This window comes from Bidens hawaiensis, unplaced genomic scaffold (assembly GCF_021521415.1).
Source record: "Bidens hawaiensis isolate Kalapana, Puna unplaced genomic scaffold, B.hawaiensis_p1.1 tig00029653_1, whole genome shotgun sequence".
In the NCBI taxonomy this organism is placed as follows: Eukaryota; Viridiplantae; Streptophyta; class Magnoliopsida; order Asterales; family Asteraceae; genus Bidens; species Bidens hawaiensis.
In genome coordinates, this window is record NW_027494919.1 from 149,218 (window position 1) to 169,673 (window position 20,456).

General features: G+C 35.8%; 1 protein-coding gene across 1 annotated transcript; it reads right to left on the reverse strand.

The window, feature by feature from the left end:
• Positions 1-16,004: 16,004 nt before the first annotated feature.
• On the reverse strand, positions 16,005-19,014 carry LOC143579311 (G-type lectin S-receptor-like serine/threonine-protein kinase At4g03230). The gene is given in 7 exon segments (XM_077062654.1): positions 16,005-16,304; positions 16,378-16,528; positions 16,605-16,842; positions 16,927-17,137; positions 17,218-17,354; positions 17,447-17,524; positions 17,604-19,014. Coding segments are annotated over 7 exon segments (2,430 nt in total). The 5' UTR covers positions 18,919-19,014.
• Positions 19,015-20,456: the final 1,442 nt, after the last annotated feature.

Below are 20,456 nucleotides of genomic sequence, written 5' to 3' on the forward strand. Positions count from 1 at the left end.
AGGTACAAGAATGGTATTATTAATTCGAACATGAAAGGCTGGAATCAATGTTTATCTGTTTGAACATGAATTTTTAATAATTTTGAAGAGTCCATGAAGGGAAATTCAAACTAGGTATAAAATTATTGTCTATATCGAATTCAAATAAAATTTTGAAGAGTCATAAGGGATGTGTTAGGCTAAGCACACGATGTGGGAATGGGATCATCGGGATGGTTGACACGTCACATCGGTACTGAAGGGAAAACTACACATCCCAGTGGGTACCAACAATATTATATCCCGATCTGGAAACCTTTTTCTGATCGTCTTGAGGGGGCAAATGACTCTTTGATTTTAGACCGTTTCAACTAAAAGATAACTGTTATTTTTAAAATAATCTAAAAATATCAAAATTAACTCTTTTGTTTTCACACCAAACTTATATCTTTCTCTCAAAATTTCAACTCACAATTTGTTCTATGGATCAATTTAAACTCCTATCAAGTTCTGACAGTGAGGCTTTTGAGATGGGCGTGCACAGCTTTTAAACGGTCACTGCCGTGGTTGTTACATGATTACTTGATACTAAAGAATAGGACATTATCAAAAGTCCTTGTATACCAAGAGGTATAAGAAGCCACATTAAGGATCTATGAAGAAACACAGACCTAATCCCCCAACGGGTCTTAGATCCGATGAGTCCATAGGATACAGGTCAAACAACTACTAACAACGATACAAGTCCCATCTCCCAAGTCCAATGACAGAAACCAGCAAAACAGCAACCGTGAGCTCGTTACGGGAAGGACAAGAAGGGGTCTTCCCGTAACCACCCTCTGGCGTGAGAATAAGTACCAGTCCGGTGAAGAGAAAGTACTTAAGTATTTAGAGTAGATAGTTGGGAGTGGATAATCATACCTCATGGAGATTGTCGTGTATTTATATCCGAATGATGTGGGAATATAATTGGCCCAACTATCCCTTTCTAGAAGATGCTTTCGAAACCGCGTAGACACGTGTCCTCATGTGATAGGTTGAGCTATACGGCCCATGTGCATGGTTGTAACAACCTGGACACGTGTCCTTATGTGATAGGACGAGATAAACCTGGCCATGTGCATGGTTGTAACAACCTGGCCTGCTGTCTTCTTTCTACTGGCTGAAGGGTCACGTGCTCTCCAAGAAAGGATCTTGGTAAATATTCTAGAAGGAAGTTGGTTAAATACAGCTGTCCTATGACGTTGCCTTCTGACCATCCTTGCGGGTGGGAACAGTACCATGCGGATGACTTCTGAGGGCGTTTAGGTCCTCCCACACATAGTCTCTAGGATGTATTATTGTTCTTCCTTTGTTTTTGGGTTATGTGGGTGATTTATATGTCTCGCAGGTGGCATACGAGGGGGTCCCCTCTGACCCGCGGGTGATGCTTAAGGGTATTTGGGTCTTTTTGGTACCATACCTCTATAAGTCCCCAGTCCATTATTTCTTCCGCGTGGAGTATTTATGCTGTTGAAATTTTGGACTTGAGATATTTTGGGGATTTTTGAATTGTTGAAGTTTGGTGGAGATATTTTTTTTAGTGTTGGAGTGGATAACCATGAGAGGGGTGATGTGACAACTTGCAGGCGCGTGAGCATATGACGTGACGTTCATGTCGGCTATTACTGTACCCAACTGTTCACCTTTTTCGCTTTTTTGGTTTTCCCGCGTGACGTGACGTTTTCTGAATGGACCATCTCTTTCTCTCTCTACTGTTCGCATCCCATCGCATTTATTGCGATGAGTATAAATAGGAGTAGTTATCCCTCCTTGGAAGTTTTTTATCGCATTTGATTCCTTATCTCCTTCTTAATTTTCCTCTTGAACTTCCGTTTAAATTTTCCAAATTTCCACCATTGCTCGTTGTTTCCCTTTTATCATCGAACCAATGGCCGGTGAAAAGAAAACCTCGTCCTCTTCTCCCGATATTGATACCGGTGAGTGTCACACCCAAACCTACGGTGGAAATGCTGGGGCGCAAACTGATTGTCACAGCTCTCAAGGTTACTATCATGCAACATTATTTAAATGACAATATCTATTAATTAAATTATGTTTTCAATTAAATCATATACAAAAAATACATAATCCAAAATCATACAACAATACACCTTATATGACGAATGATCTTGATTAATTATTTTCTAACTTAAATTCTTCACTAAGTCTTCACCAACCTGCATTAAATTCCTACGAAAACCTGCATATGTGTATAAAATAAAGTCTTGTCAACAACACATGCTGAGTGAGCAACACACCAGTTTAATTGTACATATAGTATATATAAAATTAAGTAATTGCAACAAGTCATATGAGAATAACAAATTAACCAAATAAGCAAGTATAACTGAGATGTCGAGAAACACAAAGGCTAACGACTGGCGTATGATCATACAAGACCTCTCCGAATGCGGAAGCATATAAATCAAATAAGCACATAAACAAGTAAGGTATAAGTTGTTAACACGTAGGAAAAAGTTGCAGTTTTGAGTATAAGTATATATGAGAAATATAATTTACGCGTATGTCCCCAAAACGTGAAAAAAGAAGTAAAATAGGGGAATGTGGCACTCACCTTAGTAAATAAGCAAGAGGTAAACGAATAGGTAAGAAAGCGATAAGTCGATGATCGGTGTGTTCTTGCTAAAATTGTTTATTACTTTAATTTATTATTAATTTTATTATTTTGGATCATTATCATTATTTATCAAATTATATAACATAAATATTATGATTATATAAAATACATAAAAATACATAAACAAATAGTTATAAAGATTTTATAGTTTTTATAAAGAGATTTGAGTAAAGTAATTATTTTAAACCAAAATACATTTAATGTATATATTTATATTTCTACTATTACTAACGAATTCCTTTTAGATAAATATTGTAAATAATAGACACTAATTAATAAATAATAACATTTATATGAAAGATGGTCTTTTTTTTATAAAATACTTAAACTATAGTTTTAATACGTTAACTAACAAGACAATATTAAATATATATTTTTTATTACAACTCTTTTTAAATTTTAAAAACCTTTATAATAAAAACTTATATAATCACACACACACACACACACACACATATAGGTATTGGATAATTTCAGAAGTTTTTTTACTGCGAGAAGTGAAGGTGTAACTTCATTAATCCCTAATTTCACTCCTTTTCTTATGTGTAGTTGCGTTGTGTAGGTGCATATTTATGTGTGTAGGTACGTATGTTTGTATATGTGTATGTATGTTTGTATATGTGTATGCATGTTTGTATGTGTGTAGGTACATATGTTTGAATGTGGCTCGGTACATTTATATTTTTGTAGGTAGGTTTGAATGTGTAATTAAGATACAAATACAACCAACCTACATATATGTATGTAACATCATATGAAAGGGAATGAAATTAGGGATTAATGGAGTTATATATTCACTTCTCGCACTTCTCGCTGTAATATCACTTCTCACAAGATCCATCTCCTATATATATATATATATATATATATATATATATATATATATATATATATATACACACATATGTGTGTTTGTGCGCGCGCTTAGACAAAGTTCAAAAAACGAGTAGTTTATATGGTGGTCTTTAAATAAAACAAAACTAACAAATTATTAACTTTATAATATTATAAAATTAATCATGATCTAATAGGATTTATTATATATAAAACTGATTCAAAAATATAAGGGCTGTGGAGTCGAACCTGCGCCCCCAGCGGTACAAACAATTACAAGACCACCCTAGCCAACTGGGCTAGGATGTAACTTGGTTACTACATGGAACATATACGTTTTAAACAAACCAGATGTGAACTGAAATCGATATAAACCCTAGATAATCAATTGATCAAACGACTCAATGTTCTATTAATTTAGGTCAGGGTTAATGATAAAGGAGTAATGATGATTTCAATGATATAATAGATTACCTCTAATGATGCTCCATGAATGATTAACTGATCACAAACAGGGCCGATACAAACTGGTTGAAGAACACGATCAAGCAACAACGTTTGGATAATTAGTTATAGGTGTTTAACATGCGCTGGAATAAGGATTCAAACTGCACTCATAATTGAAATATATTGATTGTTTACTTGTATAACAATAAACGAGTTAAATGGCGGTTTGAATAATAAGTTAATATGAATCATATGGATCTTGTTTCCTAATTGTTTATGTCGGTTAGGCCGAAAATAGAATAAGGAATCAAATGCATAAATTCATTCATCAATTGGACGAGAATTATGGTTCAAGCATACTAAACGGGTCTCGGGTATGGGTTCAGATCAAGAATATGGGTTTGGGTTATCGGGTAAAAGGGTTAAAAATATTATTATAACATGATTTGCAAAAGGGCCCTTGGAGATTAGAGATGGAGACACTAGGAGGTTAAAGTTTAGTGTGGGGGGTGGAAATTGAATATTTTCAAAGTTATTGTTTATATATTAAATAAATAATAAACAAATATTAATAAAATAATATTATCTAGAATATCGATAAAATTTCCCGAGTATAAAACGAGTCGGATAAAAATCATTACTTGGAAAACCCGAGTTGTTATTGTATCCCCTACTTTAGGGAATTTCGTCCCGAAAGTAAATGATACTATAACAAAAACCATTAAATTTTGAAGAAAGGAAATATTTAAAATAAAATTTAAAAATTTATTATGATACATAACTTTGAATAGTTAAAACAACGCTCCAAATGAAAATCCATAAGGGCACTTATATATAGGATGTACCAACGGCGTATCCACCATGTCCTTATCATCTTTACATTTGTACCATTATGCAAACTACTTTCAATTCTATATTATGACACACAATCTTACGCATCATGATTTCCATGCAAGGACTTCGATAATTATGTTCCGGACCATAATTATTTTCATCGTCGGATGGTCCCCATGATTCGTCCCATCATGTGGATTTACAAAACGTTTGAAAATAAAATTTTAAGAATAGAAATCCTTTATGGAAAGAGGTTCCAAGTGAGATATCTTTAAGACAAAAGTTTATAGTTTAGTTATTAAAATGGGGAATTTTATAAAACCCTTCTAAAATTTTTAGACTCTACTCGATAGACATAAAAATAGGAAATCTTAATTTAATAATTTAATAAAACACTAACCCAAACTTTTTTTTAAGAGTCGATACAAAACAGAAATCAGATTAAATAAGATAGAATACTACGAGCGGCAAAGTCTTCCAGTAGCTTGAATCTTCGGTCGCGATAGATTGATTCGGCATTGCTTGAATAACTTGAGCGTGAACGGTTTGCAAGAGGGTGATTTGATTGTAGTCAAAAACTAACCAATGAGAATAGTTAAGTTAGCTATATAGACGAAACTGTTACCGGGTTACGAGTTGAATAATGTTTTGGGACGCATTAATTCAACAGTTAATAGTTATTAAAAGAAGGGGTTATTTAGGAAACAGATATTGGTTAGCTAAAAACAGTTATGATAAGGGACAGATTTTAAAATAAAAAGTAAGCTTACAAGAGAAAAGACGTGTTCTGAACAAAAGCCAGGGACAAAACCGATATTTACATATTTTTGACAGTTATTATTTGTTTTGAAATGGTAAAAAAACCTTTTTTTTACCCTACTCTGTTTCTCAAACCACACCACGGTTACTCATATTTGCATTGAGGAGAAGAAAACAAGCAATAAATCAAATAATTTGGAGAATTTGCATTAGCACCTTGCATTTTACTAGTATGGTGACTCTCGGTTTCATATGCATCATGGTCTTCAACATTTCCTTCACCATGGTTTTCAACAGGCTCATTGAAGTCGGTAGAAGTGACACGTAGCCCCTTTTCACCAAGTGAACCATAACAGTAAAGAATGAGGGAGGAAATATCTTCTCTAGTTTGCATAAAGTGAGAGAAACTTTAGACTCGAGAAATTGTAGATCAACTTCAGACAAATCCTTGTAGCAAATGGCCTTAAAAAATCGCATAACTCGATTATAACAGAGCTTACATGGTCGGGCAAAGTTCCACGTAACGCAATCGGCAAATACTCAAGCATCAGCATGTGACAATCATAACTTTTCATCCCAATTAGTTTACGCTCATTTAAGTGTACACATCTAGAGATATTAGATGAAAATTCATCAGGAGGTTTGATTGACTTGAGGGTTTCTAAAAATTCAGTCTTTTCATCCCGAGTCATTTGATAGCAAGCTTTTGGCATGAAAGTGGTATTAGTTCTAGGTCGCTTCTTTGGATGTAATTCCTTCCTTATACCCATGTGTTGTAAGTCAAGCCTTGTTTTATAGTTATCTTTTGACTTTCCTTCTTGTCATAATATAGTACCCACTATGTTGTCACAAACATTCTTTTCAATGTGCATCACATCTAGATTGTGACGCAACAACAAATGCTCCCAATACGGCAACATAAAAAAATACTTTTCTTTTTCCATGGACCACGAACATCATTGTCTACAAGAAATTCCATGCTATCTAGTTGTTGTAGAACCTCATCTCCAGAAGGAGGAATAGGGGCAATTCTAAATTCATTGTGTCCAACAAAGGATCTAATATCTGAACGCCAAGGCACGCGTAACACCATTTTCTTCCATAAGTTAGCCATTTGAAATCAGTATCAAAACCACATACTGGGCATGCAAATTCTCCTTTAGTGCTCCACCCTGTGGTAGAAATAACAGCAGCCTTTAACTGAAAGTATTTTTTAGTTGAGGCATCAAATGTATTAATTCCATCTTCCCACAATTCATACAATTATTTTATCAGAGGTTGCATATACACATCTATCTTGTTACCAGGACCTTTAGGACCTGGGATAATTAAAGAAAGAATAATATTCGGCTATTTCATAACCAACCAAGGTGGCAAGTTGTATGAAATAACAAAAACTGGCCAAATACTGTGTGCCACATTCATCGTCCTAAATGGGTTGAAGTCATCACTTAATAGAGCTAGCCGCACATTACGCGGATCACTGGCAAGTTTTGGAAATTTTTCATCAAAGTTTTTCCAAACTAATGCATCTGCTGGATGCCTTAATTTTCCATCTTTCAAACGCTCTATATGATGCCACTTCATAAGATTAGACATCTTTGATGACATAAACAATCTTTGAAGTCTAGGCTTTAAGGGAAACCACCGTAATATTTGAAGCCTTCTTCTTGGGAACACTAACTTCGTCTTCTAGACTAGATTCATGAACTTTCCATCTAGAAGATCCACAAAAAGAGCAAACTTCATCTTTTTCCTTGTCATCCCAAAACAACATGCAACCATTAGGACAAGAATGAATTTTTTCATATCCTAATCCCAAGCATGATTTTTTTCATATGTTGTGTTGTTTTAGGTAACACATTTCCTTTGGGTAACAGTTCCTTTAAAAACTCTAACAACATTGACAAAGATTTGTTGCTCCATCCATTGAGACATTTTATATGGTATAAATGCACCACACATGATAATTTGTTGAATTTGCAATTCAGGTACACCTATTCTTCAGCTTCCTTGACAAGGTCATCGAATTTGCATCTATTATTGTTTGTCTCTGTACTATTATTTGAAGCATTCTCATGTATCTCAACTCCACTTCCACCTTTTGTTTAAAATATATCATTCAACATTTCATGCTTCTCATGATCATATGTGTGTTCATCCTCGTTAAGGGTTGTGCTCATTGATACATCCCTTGTGCCTTCCCCATGATATACCCATTTAAAGTATTCAGGCCGGAACCCTGAACATATGAGGTGATCCAAAACAGATTGTCTACTCTGGTATTCCATGTTTAGACAATTTGTACATGGACACTTTATCATCCCACCAATTACACATGCTCTCTCAAATGCAAAATTCAAGAAGTTCTTCACCCCACAAACAAAAGTTTGACTTGATCTTGGTGCAAGATACATCTATGATCTGTCCATGACATTTCGTAATGAAACATAAAGCATTTTGTTAGTATTATATCATGGGTTATTCCTAAACGCTAATTTTGTTGCAACTTCCATCATCAATGCATGCATGATACAATTTTTACAATAAGTTGATATTTATTAGCAATAGCTAAATCAAAATCACTTGTAATTACAGGAAGTACAACATCAATTAAAAACTAATGAATAAAGTTGTCAACTATATTTTTGTTAAGTGCACGCCAAGTGCTTGATTAAATGTTTGAAAGAACTTATGTTTATAATAAACTGTTTCATGATGATTTAATACAAACTTGCTGATTGATTGGAAATCAGGATTGTACCTTTTGATTAGAATGAAGAATTCTATGATCGATTGCAATATGGATGGTTGGATCTGTTGCAACTTGCTGATTGATCGATTGAAGAATTCTCAATGAAACCTAATAGCCCCCCTCACCAGGTCTCACGTTCAGTTTATCAATTGTTTTGGCTGTGTGTGTAGCAGATACCATCATACCACGCAGCTATATACTATATCATATTCAGTTTTTGTGTTTTATATCAACTGTGGTATGTGGTATGGTTGTTTGTTCTCTAACGAGAGGTCACATGGTTGAATCTATTTGGTGACACCAGTTTAATTTTTTCATTTGTTTAAAAAAACTTTTTTCTTTTGTTGTTTAAAAAAACATATACCAGCTCGCTCTTTTATGCTATATTACAAACTTGTTTTTTCTACACTAAATAAATTCTTGAGTGTTGTTTAGTGTTTAAGTTGTTTACTTCTTAATTAATGGGACGTCACCTACAGTTCTAATCTTTGGAGCATCTTTTTAAATGGTTATTATTTAGTTTTCTCCATGTTATATAGTAAATAGCTTTTGAACATCGTTTGAGCTCTATGGTCATCCTTTTTTTTCTTTTAGTTTCCTCGCTTTATAGACCATATTCAAAAAACAATTTTGCAACTTTACTCGTTAGTCATTTGTTGAAGAGATTTATGGTCATCTTTTTTTTTTTTTGTTTTTTTAAAGTTTTCTCGCTTCTAGATATGCCATATTAAATAACCAATTTTTGCAACTTTAATTATTAGTCATTAGAGTGTTAACTTTTGAATATAATTAAAAAACACAACATACAAACCATGTAGTACTAAAATATGGAATTAGTTGTTAGCTTATCTTGGTTGTAAACAGACCAAATATTAGTTAACCAACTATTCGTGAATTCAACGAGAAGTTTGTTTGAGTTTGTTTAATAAGAGAATGAACATAAAAAATAAATATCATTCGATTAACTAAATAAAAAAACACGATCATTGATTTTGTTTCTTTTTTGTCTTCATTCTATTACGCAACCTTTAAAAATGTGTGTCAAGCAAACATGACACACACGAAGTGACATTAAAAACCTAAACTTACCTGACACAAACGCAAAATGCCACTATAATTATTTCCAAGAAAATATGGCATACACAAGGTGCCGCTAAATCCCCAAATTATAGTGATACAAATACTAAATGCCACTAAAAGCGTGTGCGAATCAAGTGTGGCATACATAAAGTGCCCGTAAAACCTAACTTTGGTGGCACAAATTCTAAATGTCACTAAAAATGTGTGCCAAGAAATGTGGCATACGCAAAGTGTCACTAAAACCTAAATTAGTGGCACAATAGCTAAATGCCATAAAAAAAGTGTGCCACTGAATTAATGGCATTTTTTTGTAGTGAGATATGTATACTAGAGATAGAGAATGAAAGAGGAGATAATGGTCGGGTCCGACCCGATGGTTAGAGAGTAGCTGAGGTGATTTCAGGATGCTTAACCGGTGACTGGTTGTTGGGGTTGGATTGAGCCGATGGTGTTATCCCTCAACAGCTCTGCACTTAGCAGCTCATAGACCAAACATCTCGGTTGATGAGGATTACCCTCTAGAGAGAGGGATATCTCTCTTAGTTAGTAATATTCTAGAGAGAGAGTATAAGAATATAGTGAGAGAGTTGAAATGAGATGATAATACCAGATGTGGGGATCTCCTTTTATAGGAAACTTGGGAGGGAAGCTTAAACTTCTATAAGAGGAAAGAGTCAAGTCATCTTTTTAGTTTACTCAGACAAGTCATCCATTTTGTATGTAACTTGTAGTATACTTTGAGCCTGCAAGCTGACACAGTTGCTTTTCTTCAGACTTCAACTTTATGTTACATCTTCCGAAGGTTTAATGTAGCGAGGAGCTTCCCTTTCCAACCAGAAGCTATGGTCATGAAGTTTCAATTAAGGTTCCCAATTTTGAGCGCAAACATTTATTTGTAACTTCGGGTACTATAAGTATTCATTATTTTGTTTGTTTTCTATGTTATGAGAGCTTCGTAATGAACGCAATGCCAAGTTCAAAACATAATTAAGACGAATAAGGTATCAATACTTGAAGTTGGGGTTTTGAATTATTTAAGGCTATCATAACATTAAAAAACAAAAAATAAATAAATGGAATATGCGGAGGAAGGAAAAACACCTTGAGAGGTTCATAAGGAGGATTACTTAGCAAATGATTTTCTTAAGAGAACACACGTGCTTGTCCCTAAAGGGTGCTTTCTCAAGAACAAATTGATAATAGAAACACAAACGAGCACACGATATTTAGGATAAACCTTTCATATAATTATAATCAAGAAACTAACTCAAAACTTGAATGCAATAATCCCTTTAATAATACAATTACCATAATAATAACTATGTATTTATAGAGTGACCCAAACTTGGCTAACAAATAATTATCAAATATAAAGCCCAATTGCAATCACATAAACCCATTACAATATTAATGAATTCCATGAGCCCAATATGTCCAACCCAATCACCTACCGTGACAAGCATATTATAATGGAAATTACCAACAATCACCCCTAATTTCCGACTCGAAACTAGGAAATCTTCAACGCCGAGCAATCTTCCCATCTCGTCAAACTTGATTCTTTCAAGTGCTTTCATAAGAATGTCTGCTCATTCCTTGCCACTAATATGCCCCACCACTAACAATGCAGAATTTGCATCCAAATGATGTAATTGCCATCCCTTAGTAGCTGCAATGGCAATGAGCATACGTACAGTTTCAGGTCTCGCCACCGGAGCAAAGACTCGTCAAAATGGACTCCGCATTGTTGCACGTAACCCTTTGCCACTAAACTTGCTTTATATTTATTAATCGAACCATCCGCATTTCTTTTCACCTTAAAAATCCATTTTAATCCGATAGCTTTAGCCCCACCGGTAACTCGGTCAACTTCCACGTGTCGTTCGTTTAATGGAATCGAGTTCCGTTTTCATAGCCTTTACCCACTCCGATTTGGATTTTGCTTCACCAACATCCTTGATTCATCTTCTTCTAACAAAAGAAGTTCAGTGTCCTCCACTTCCGAACATAGGGCATAATCATTGAACTTAACCGGTGCGATGGGAACATTTGTAGATCTTCGCAAGTTATTTTCTGGTTCATTAAGTGTTGTTGTCGCTAAATCAGTTGTTGCTGGTGTTGCTAAACTGGTTGCTGAGTAGTTAGAATTAGCGACCTGAGTATCAGAATCTTCCACTAAAGGTGCTGATAGGCTGTCTGAATTAGCGACAGAATATGAAAAAGATGTCGTTGAATTTGGCAACAAAGCTGAACTTTCGTCGCTAGTATTGTTGCTCCCCATAGGCTTGGTTACAACTTGCCCAACTCCGGTATCAATAACACCGTTTCCAATCAACCCAAAATAAACCCGGTGCTAGCTCTATTTCTTCATTGTTTTGCCCTGAATTAGACCAAACCCATGTTTTCTTCTCATCAAAAACCACATCACGAGCTATCACAACCTTGTGGGCCTTCAGATCGAACACCCTGTAATTTTTGGACCCGACATCGACTCCGATATGCACTAAACTCCTTGAGCGATCGTCGAACCTTTTCAGGTGAGTGCCCACTATCTTTGCGTACGCCACACAATCAAATACTTTTAGATGATAACATTCAGTTTCTTTTGTTTCAACATCTTGTATGTCGTTTTCTCCTTTAGCGCACAAGTAGGAATCCGATTCTCGATGTACGTGGCTTGTCAGATTACCTCACCCCATAGGTAGTTCGGAACACCCATTGCTTATAACATACTCTGTGTAATCTCCGATAAGGTTCGGTTCCGTCTTTCAACCACCCCGTTTTGTTGAGGCGTATAGGGTGCTGTTAGATGTCTTTGAATGCCTTTCATGTCAGAAATTTCTGGTTGAACTCATGTGAGGTAAACTCACCACCTCGGTCGCCAAGAAACGTCTTGATCTTTTTCCCAATATCACTTTCAGCCAATTCCTTAAACTTCTTGAAAGCTTCAAACGCCTCATCTTTAGCCTTCAACAAATACGCCCAAACAAATAGTGAGTAATTATCGACTGAAACAAAAACGTACGTGTTACCCGCTATTGATGTAGGGGTAATTGGTCCACACAGATCACCATGCACAAGTTCTAGGGCTCGAGTCGCCCTAAACGCCACCGAATTAGGAAAGGATTGTCTCGTTCGCTTCCCGATCAAACGAGATTCACATAAATTGTTTTCATGGGTAATGCCACGCATCCCTTTAACCATCTTCCTCCTAACCGTTAGCTTTATTTACTCAAATTTCAGGTGGCCAAACCTAGCATGCCACAACCAACTTGTTTAATCAACTCGGCACAGATGATAAGAGTTTTGACTTCATGAACTCAAATTAATATTAACTCAATATTTTAATTTCCCACATACTTAACAATTTTTGCACGATGCGGATAATGGTTCCAACTTCCGATATGCTAACCCTACTCCACGGCTAGAATGGTTTTTTTATTGGAACCATTATTCTCTCAAGAACCGATCACACAATCTCCAGCGGATCCTTCACACGATCGCCGTCTTCCGATCTCGGTCTTTCTGACTGATGGTTTTTATTGGATCTTCGTTTTGATAACAATTCAAGAACAAATTGATAATAGAAATATAAACGAGCACACGATATTTAGGGTAAACCTCTCGTATAATTATAATCAAGAAACTAGCTCAAAACTTGAATACAATAATCCCTCTCATAATATAATAACCCTAACAATGGCTATGTGTACGTTTATAGGGTGACCCAAACTTGGCCAACAAGTAATTACCAAACATAAAGCTAAATTGCAACCCATAAACCCATTACAACATTAATGAATTCCATGAGCCCAATAGGTCCAACCCGTTCATCTACACGTGACAAGCCTATTATGATGGAAATTACCAACACTTTATGCATGCGTGTGGAACGCTTTGTTGATGCACTTTGCACTTCACGACTGTCCAATGTTGTAGCAGTGAACGTTTAATACTAGGTGCTTCCTAGGATGGTTATATGCATACATTTCGGCTTTATTTTGCTGACCACCGAGACCTCTTTTCACTATACACACTAGGTGCTTCCTAACTGAAAAACACCTGATTTCAAACAATACTCTTAATTCTCTCCAGAAACCTTCTATTCCTTCTTAGTGCTCATCTTCAAGGTATAGCGTTCAGATGCTTGTGTCTTCCCCAACAATATTGTACCTCGGGTAACAAACAGGTTCTCTTGAGAGACTTGAAATTTGTTTCAAGAGACCCGTGTTTGATATGAATTCTGGACAAAACTCGTCATGCTTCATCTCCTTTCTTGTACTTTTGTTTATTTCGGTTGTATTTGTAACCATAATTAACTGCTTTATTTGATTTCTATATTGTTATTAAATTTATAGTGTTTTTATTCCTTTTTATATACGAACAAATTCCCACAATACGTGCTTAAAACTATTAGTAAAAGGCGAGTTGTCGTTTGAAAATATAAAATCTCAAACTTTTTGACTTAATAATAACTCATTTCGTTCATCATTAGAAAAGATTGATACTTTTGGTTGCAGTTTGCTCGTCAATAAACTTGGGTTACGGTATACATGACTAGTTGTCAATGTAGGCCAATGATCTTGTTATCTTCCATCAAACTAAACTTTTACTCTACCACCACACGACCTTCCTTTACGTGACAAACCTTCCTGACGACATCCAACGAGACCAACAGCTTTTCATAAAATGTTAACATACATCACATAAATATATAAAATTAACATGTTAAAACTTTCACATCATACTTTTTGCAAAATCATGAAAAGGCATCAAAAGGACATATAAATCTCACCTTTAGACTTGCTTTCATAACGAACTCAAGGTTCGCTTGAATCCGTACAATAAACACAACTCGAGTCCTAACCCATACTGCAAGTATATCCTATATTTTGGCGGCCATTGATATGTGGTTGTCGTTGTTTTCTCGATGGACTATTGTTGCTGAGCCGTCATTGTGACGCATGCCTACCCCAAGTGGAAAAGGATTGGTCCGATTTTTGGCTCGTTCAATTTGGTTTTAACCAATTACTATGGTGGGGTTCCCAAACCGATGTCAACTCTTTGGTTCGGGATGGAACTTGTTCCGAATTTTGTCAAATCGGTTCCTTATACATTCTGTCTTATGAAAAGAAATGTGTGATGAATTAATGATGAAGTAACCATGCTAATAGCTAAATATAAGAAATATGAGTGATAAAATTGTACCACTTGATATGAAAGTGCACGTACCAAGTATATTTATTTGTTTCACATTACATATCGTACCAAGTAGTAACTGCTATACGTGTAGCTACCATAAGTATATTATTTCATTTATTGGAAACTTTCTTTACAGCTTTACGTGTAGCTACCATTATCGACATTGCATTTATACTGTTCTATTTAGGCACGTTGTGGGCTTTGTGAAGTAACACGTCTTTTACTTTTTGTTCGGCTTAGAATGGAAGTTCTCAACTAACTCCATGTTTTTGTAGACCCAAAACAAGCCACATAAAGACTACTAGAAACTTTCTTGATGTACATTATTTGCACATACAAATGTTTAGCAACATATAAAAGTTAAAACATAACACCTTTCCTTGTGGCAACGGAAGACTACAACCAGACATTTGGGTAGGATCTAAGGGTGTGCAAGAAACCGAAAAACCGAATTGAAATAAACCGGCTATTTGGTTATATGTTTTTGTAACCATCAATGAAATTTGTAATGAAATATTAAAATCATCAGTTTTTGAGCTGATTTGAACCAACTTGACATGCTTGAATAAAAAAGGAGCAAAATTGATAAATTATTAATTATAACTATCTCATATAATTTCAACTAAAAAAGGAGTGGGCTGAGCTTGGTCAACTGATGCAATTGTTGAACCAAGTGAAGATCTCAAATGAGGAAGATAATTGGAACTGGCTCAACGGTGTTTCGCTTGGGGAATTCATGGTTAAAATGCTTCGGTTCGAGATGAATGGGCTGAGATGATAAAATTCTGACGAAGAATGAATAACATTCCAACTCGGTTGGAAGTTCCTGTGGAACAATTGGGTCCCGCTCAAAGTAACCTACATTTCTTGGTGGGCCAAGATGAATAAAATTTAAACAAATAATTCCTTAGTGTCCTGTGGTAAGAATATTTCAAATGTTAGTTGTATAAATTGTGATATCGGTCTGGTATCTCATGTTTAGGTGGATTGCTTTTGGACGAGATTGATCGGGCGGCAAGTATGTGTTTGGTTCAAATTCTAATTTCGACATTGTTACAATTCGTTAGAAAGGTGATTGACTGTGATGCCAACCAAGGAGGCTCAAAAGAAAAGAAGAAGCTCCATGTTGCAATTTTTTTGCCACTATGAAAGATATGGAAATCAAGAAACGATTGGGAATTTAATAATAGAAGACTTAAATGCATCAAAATCGTTGAGATTTATCTAGCTAGGTGAAAGTTAAGTAGAGGAATATTGAACAATGCATATTAGGTACTTAATTGCGGACAAATGGGCTGCTAAATTAGAGATATGGGCCAAATTGATTACAGTTTATTATTCAGATTAGCAACTAATTATGAAAGAAGAATATATGCAGATTTCACCCAAAACATATTTATACCACGCAGCAGAAACAACATGACCAACCTTTCGTTATCGTCCTTCTACATCAGTAATAGTCAACTGATTAGTCTCTGATTCACTCACATATGATGGCAAGCTTTGAGCGCGTGTTTTAGAAACGAAAGCTGGTTCTTTAGGATCTGGGAGGCTTTCAATATCCATCCCCAACATACCAAGCACGCCAGTCATGGTAGGCCGATCATGAGGGTCTTCTTGTACGCACAACAGCCCGATAATCATACATCTCAACACTTCAATCGAATTGCATGATTCAGCTAGTACTGTATCTAGTAAATCTAATGGCTTTTTGTCTTTCCACAAGCTCCAAGCCTGAAATGCATCAAGATTAAGTGAAAAGCTGCCAAAAGATTTAGTTTTCAGTAATCTTTAGGAACTCACTCACATAGGATATAAGGCTAAATGCTTCTTTATTATGATAATAACCCGTGTTTCTTTTACCACTAATAATCTCCAGTACAACTACTCCAAAGCTAAAAACATCTGATTTTACTGAGAAGAACCCATTTAGTGCATATTCTGGTGCCATATAGCCGCTGCATTAGGAGCAACTTAAGAAGATTCTAAATGTGAAAAAGTAGAACTAGATTTTAACGTGTGAAATGTACGTACAAGGTTCCAACAATTCTGGTGCGGCTACCGTCTGTATCTCTGCCTTTAACAATCTTTGCCAAACCAAAGTCTGATATCTTGGGATTCATATCCCCATCTAATAACACATTGCTTGTTTTCAAATCTCAGTGAATAATCTACAACCGTGAATCTTGGTGAAGATAGAGAAGTCCTCGAGCAATACCCATGATAATATCAAAGCGTAGGGCCCAGTCAAGGCGCATACAACGCTTCCTATCTTGCGAAAGAATCATCAAAATGGGTTTCAGATTGTTAACATAAAAAGTAATTGCAAATGAAAGTAAAAGATTGAGAGGCTAACCAAATATGAAGTGGTCCAAGCTTTTATTAGGCATGAATTCATAGAGCAGTATCATTTCATGATTCTTCATGCTGTATCCCAAGAGCCTTATAAGATTCCGATGTTGAAGTTTGGCAATTAATAATACCTCGTTTTTAAATTCCTTCAGACCTTGTTTAGACTGACTCGATAGCCTTTTCACTGCAATTTCTGCTCCTCCAGGGAAAGTTCCCTTCTCAAAACATATGAAATCAATAAAGTACCACATCAGACGCAACTTGTTTAAAATCAAATCTCAAGAGTTATTGTTACCTTGTAAACAGGGCCGAATCCCCCCTGTCCAAGTTTATTTGCAAGTGAAAAATTCTCAGTTGCGGATAGTATTCGTTTGAATTCAAAGAAAGGTGCATCAAGACCTTTTCTATCTTCTTCGCTCAGCACCCCTCGGTCTAAAATATGGAGAATATAAATATCTAATGTTCAATGATACTCGTATATGCTGCGCAAATGATGATAAAAAGTATTAAATTGCGGCATTAACCTCGATTTTTCATCCTTCTGTAGATTATAACACCAATGCTGCAAAGAAACACAAGGCCCAAACACGCTGAAGTGACTCCTGGGATGAAGAGCAGAAAGTTTCTTAATATTAAGGACAAGAATAATAAAAATAGAAATTAAAACAAGTTAAAGATCACCTGCGATTAGCACTTTGGTATTGTTTTTGTGGTGATCAGATAAAGAAACTTTGATGTAGATCTTGTCTAGATATGTTACGTTTGACAAAAGCTCAAGTGATGTGTTATTCAAGTTTTCACTATTCCAATGCAAACATTTACTGGAGATAAAAGTATACGCATTACAAAAGCAGTAATCCAAGCAAGAACTTCTGCATTCTGATTCATCTAATTGCTGGCCTTCACTTTCAGGAAACGAGGAAGGAGAGACTTTCTTAAAATAATTTATGATAAACACAGGATTCTCTATCTTAGTACTACAATTCAATCCAGCTTTTCTCATGCACCCGTCAGAGAAACTGCCCAGAATCCAATCACTTGGTGATCTAGGCTCGAAACCAGTAACGCAATTACAGGTCGGCAACATTTGCAAGTTGCAAACACCAAACGGCCCACATCCACCATACACTTCACAAATAGCTCGTGGTTGAGACCAAAACAAAGTCCACTGCCCGCTGCTCTCGAACCATGACAGTTGCTGAATCTGCCCTGAGACGTCCATAATTAATCTTAAAATAACTGAAGAATCGGATATAGAATAAGTAAAATAACTCTCGTTTTCGTTATCAACATAGCTGAAATTATAGATATTATTCAAACTCATTTCAGGTAGTAAGCTAAAGCGTTTATCTCGATCATTCCAACTTCCACTAGTCCAATAGTCTACAGATCTATTCCACGTGATCAGATACTGCCTCTCATTTGGGTCGAGCTCTAAAGAGAAGAGTCCTGTCCCAGGATCTTCTATATTTTTCCATGAAGTAAGGACCTGCTTTGTATTTGTATGCTTGTTGTATCCCAGCTTACCACCCGGCAAGAAAGTATGCGTTGGATGATCAAAACTTTGCCAAATTGGTGGGCTTGAATTTGATCCATATCTTAAAACTAAATTACCATCGTCAAGAAGAACTACTGATGCAGGTGTAGCAGTAGAATTCGTGTTTGTTGACCAAATTTGGGCTTTTGACTTATCTAAGAGCACCAAATTACCATCTATTATTTTCAATTCAGAAGAGAATTTATCTGAAATGGGTGCATCTCTATTTGCTACCCAGACCACTGTTTCACTAGTTATTCGTGTCTTATGGTACCAAATTCCAATGTAATATTTGGGAGACTCACCTGGTTTAAAGAAGCCCATTTCAAAATTTCCATCACGAGAGACAAGTGTCTGGTCTCCCGAGAGAGATTGATTTACCGCTAAAGTATCAGCTCCAGATAAGTGAACAGGAATTAAAAAGAAACAGAAAAACAACCGAAAAGCTATTAAAATCATGCTTTATTAGTTTATGGCATTCAACTTGGCTGATCTTCACAATAAGTGAAAAAACTTGTGGTCAGCACTCTGCATTAGAGGACTTGGAAAAATCTTCCCTCAGTCAATGGTTGGTGCAAGTTACGTATGTAGATTAATAATCTAAATACTTTTCACTTTTCAGCCACAAATACTTGTCAGCATGTCATCGTTAATTATGAAGTTTCTTTTGACCTGTTCTTCCTCTCCAGCTTTTGAAATTTCTTCAACACCGTTCTTTTAAAAAGAATTATAAATATTTAAACTTCAACCATATACTGTCAGAAACATGTAATCAAGGGCATCCTTAAAAGTCAATAATCAAACGAAAACCTATTCATACAAATTTTATAAGACGAAGAAAACAAAAGGGATGAAACCCTTAAGAGCAACAAAGAAGATTAAGCACTACGTACATTCGTTGATTGTTGTGTGCCCTGGACCTACACTAGAGATTGTTAAAGATATGCAGAGATACTAGAAAAACTCGATAATCATTCAATAACAAAGGCACCAGGCAAACAAAGAACCACGACTCAACAATGATCAAATGATCACATAACGTTCACATGATCTAAACAACCCACTAAACCAGGACTCCATAACCTACTGACTTATCCTAAGCTATCCCTAAAGAATAGCATTACATGACTCGGCATAACAAACTAATTAAAACACAATAATATGAAAATAGTAATAAAGACATGTGACACAATTTAATTATTTTTCAACACTCCCCCATAATTCAAAGTGTCACAACTCCAAGCCTTTCTCGAAAATAAACGAACTGTTCCAACCCCAACGCTTTAGTGAACACATCAGCCACCTGTTCTTGTGTGTAGCATGACTTCAATTCAATCTGTTGGCTTTCTACCAGACTTCGAATGAAGTGAAACTTGATATCAATATGCTTGCTCCTTGCATGATAAGCTTGATTCTTTGACAGGAACACTGCAGACACATTATCACAAAAAAATTGGTGTAGCAATCTTACAACCAGCCATCCCAAACCTCATAAGCAAATCCTTGGCATACTTTTTCTGTGACAAAAAAGTACCATCTTTTCTTGCTGAACTTCCAACCCAAGGAAATAACTCAGCTTCCCAATATCAGTCATTTCAAATTCTTTGATCATCTTTTCTTTAAATTCACACAGTAGTTTAGTTGATGAACTAGTGTACACAATATCAGCAACATAAACACATACAATAATAAAATCAGCACCAGTACCTCGCTTCACATATAAAGTTGGCTCATTTTGACTCCGTTTATAACCATGTTGCCCTAGATACCCGTCAATCCGACTGTACCAAGCCCGTGGAGCTTGTTTCAGTCCATAAAATGCCTTATGAAGCTTGAAAACCTTGTCTTCCTTTCCTTTAATTTCGAACCCAGGTGGTTGCATGACATAGACATCTTCTTTGAGAACCCCATTTAAAAACGCAGATTTCACATCAAACTGATATGCTGTCCACCCTTTTGAGCTGCCAATGCTAGGACAATACGAATAGTTTCAAACC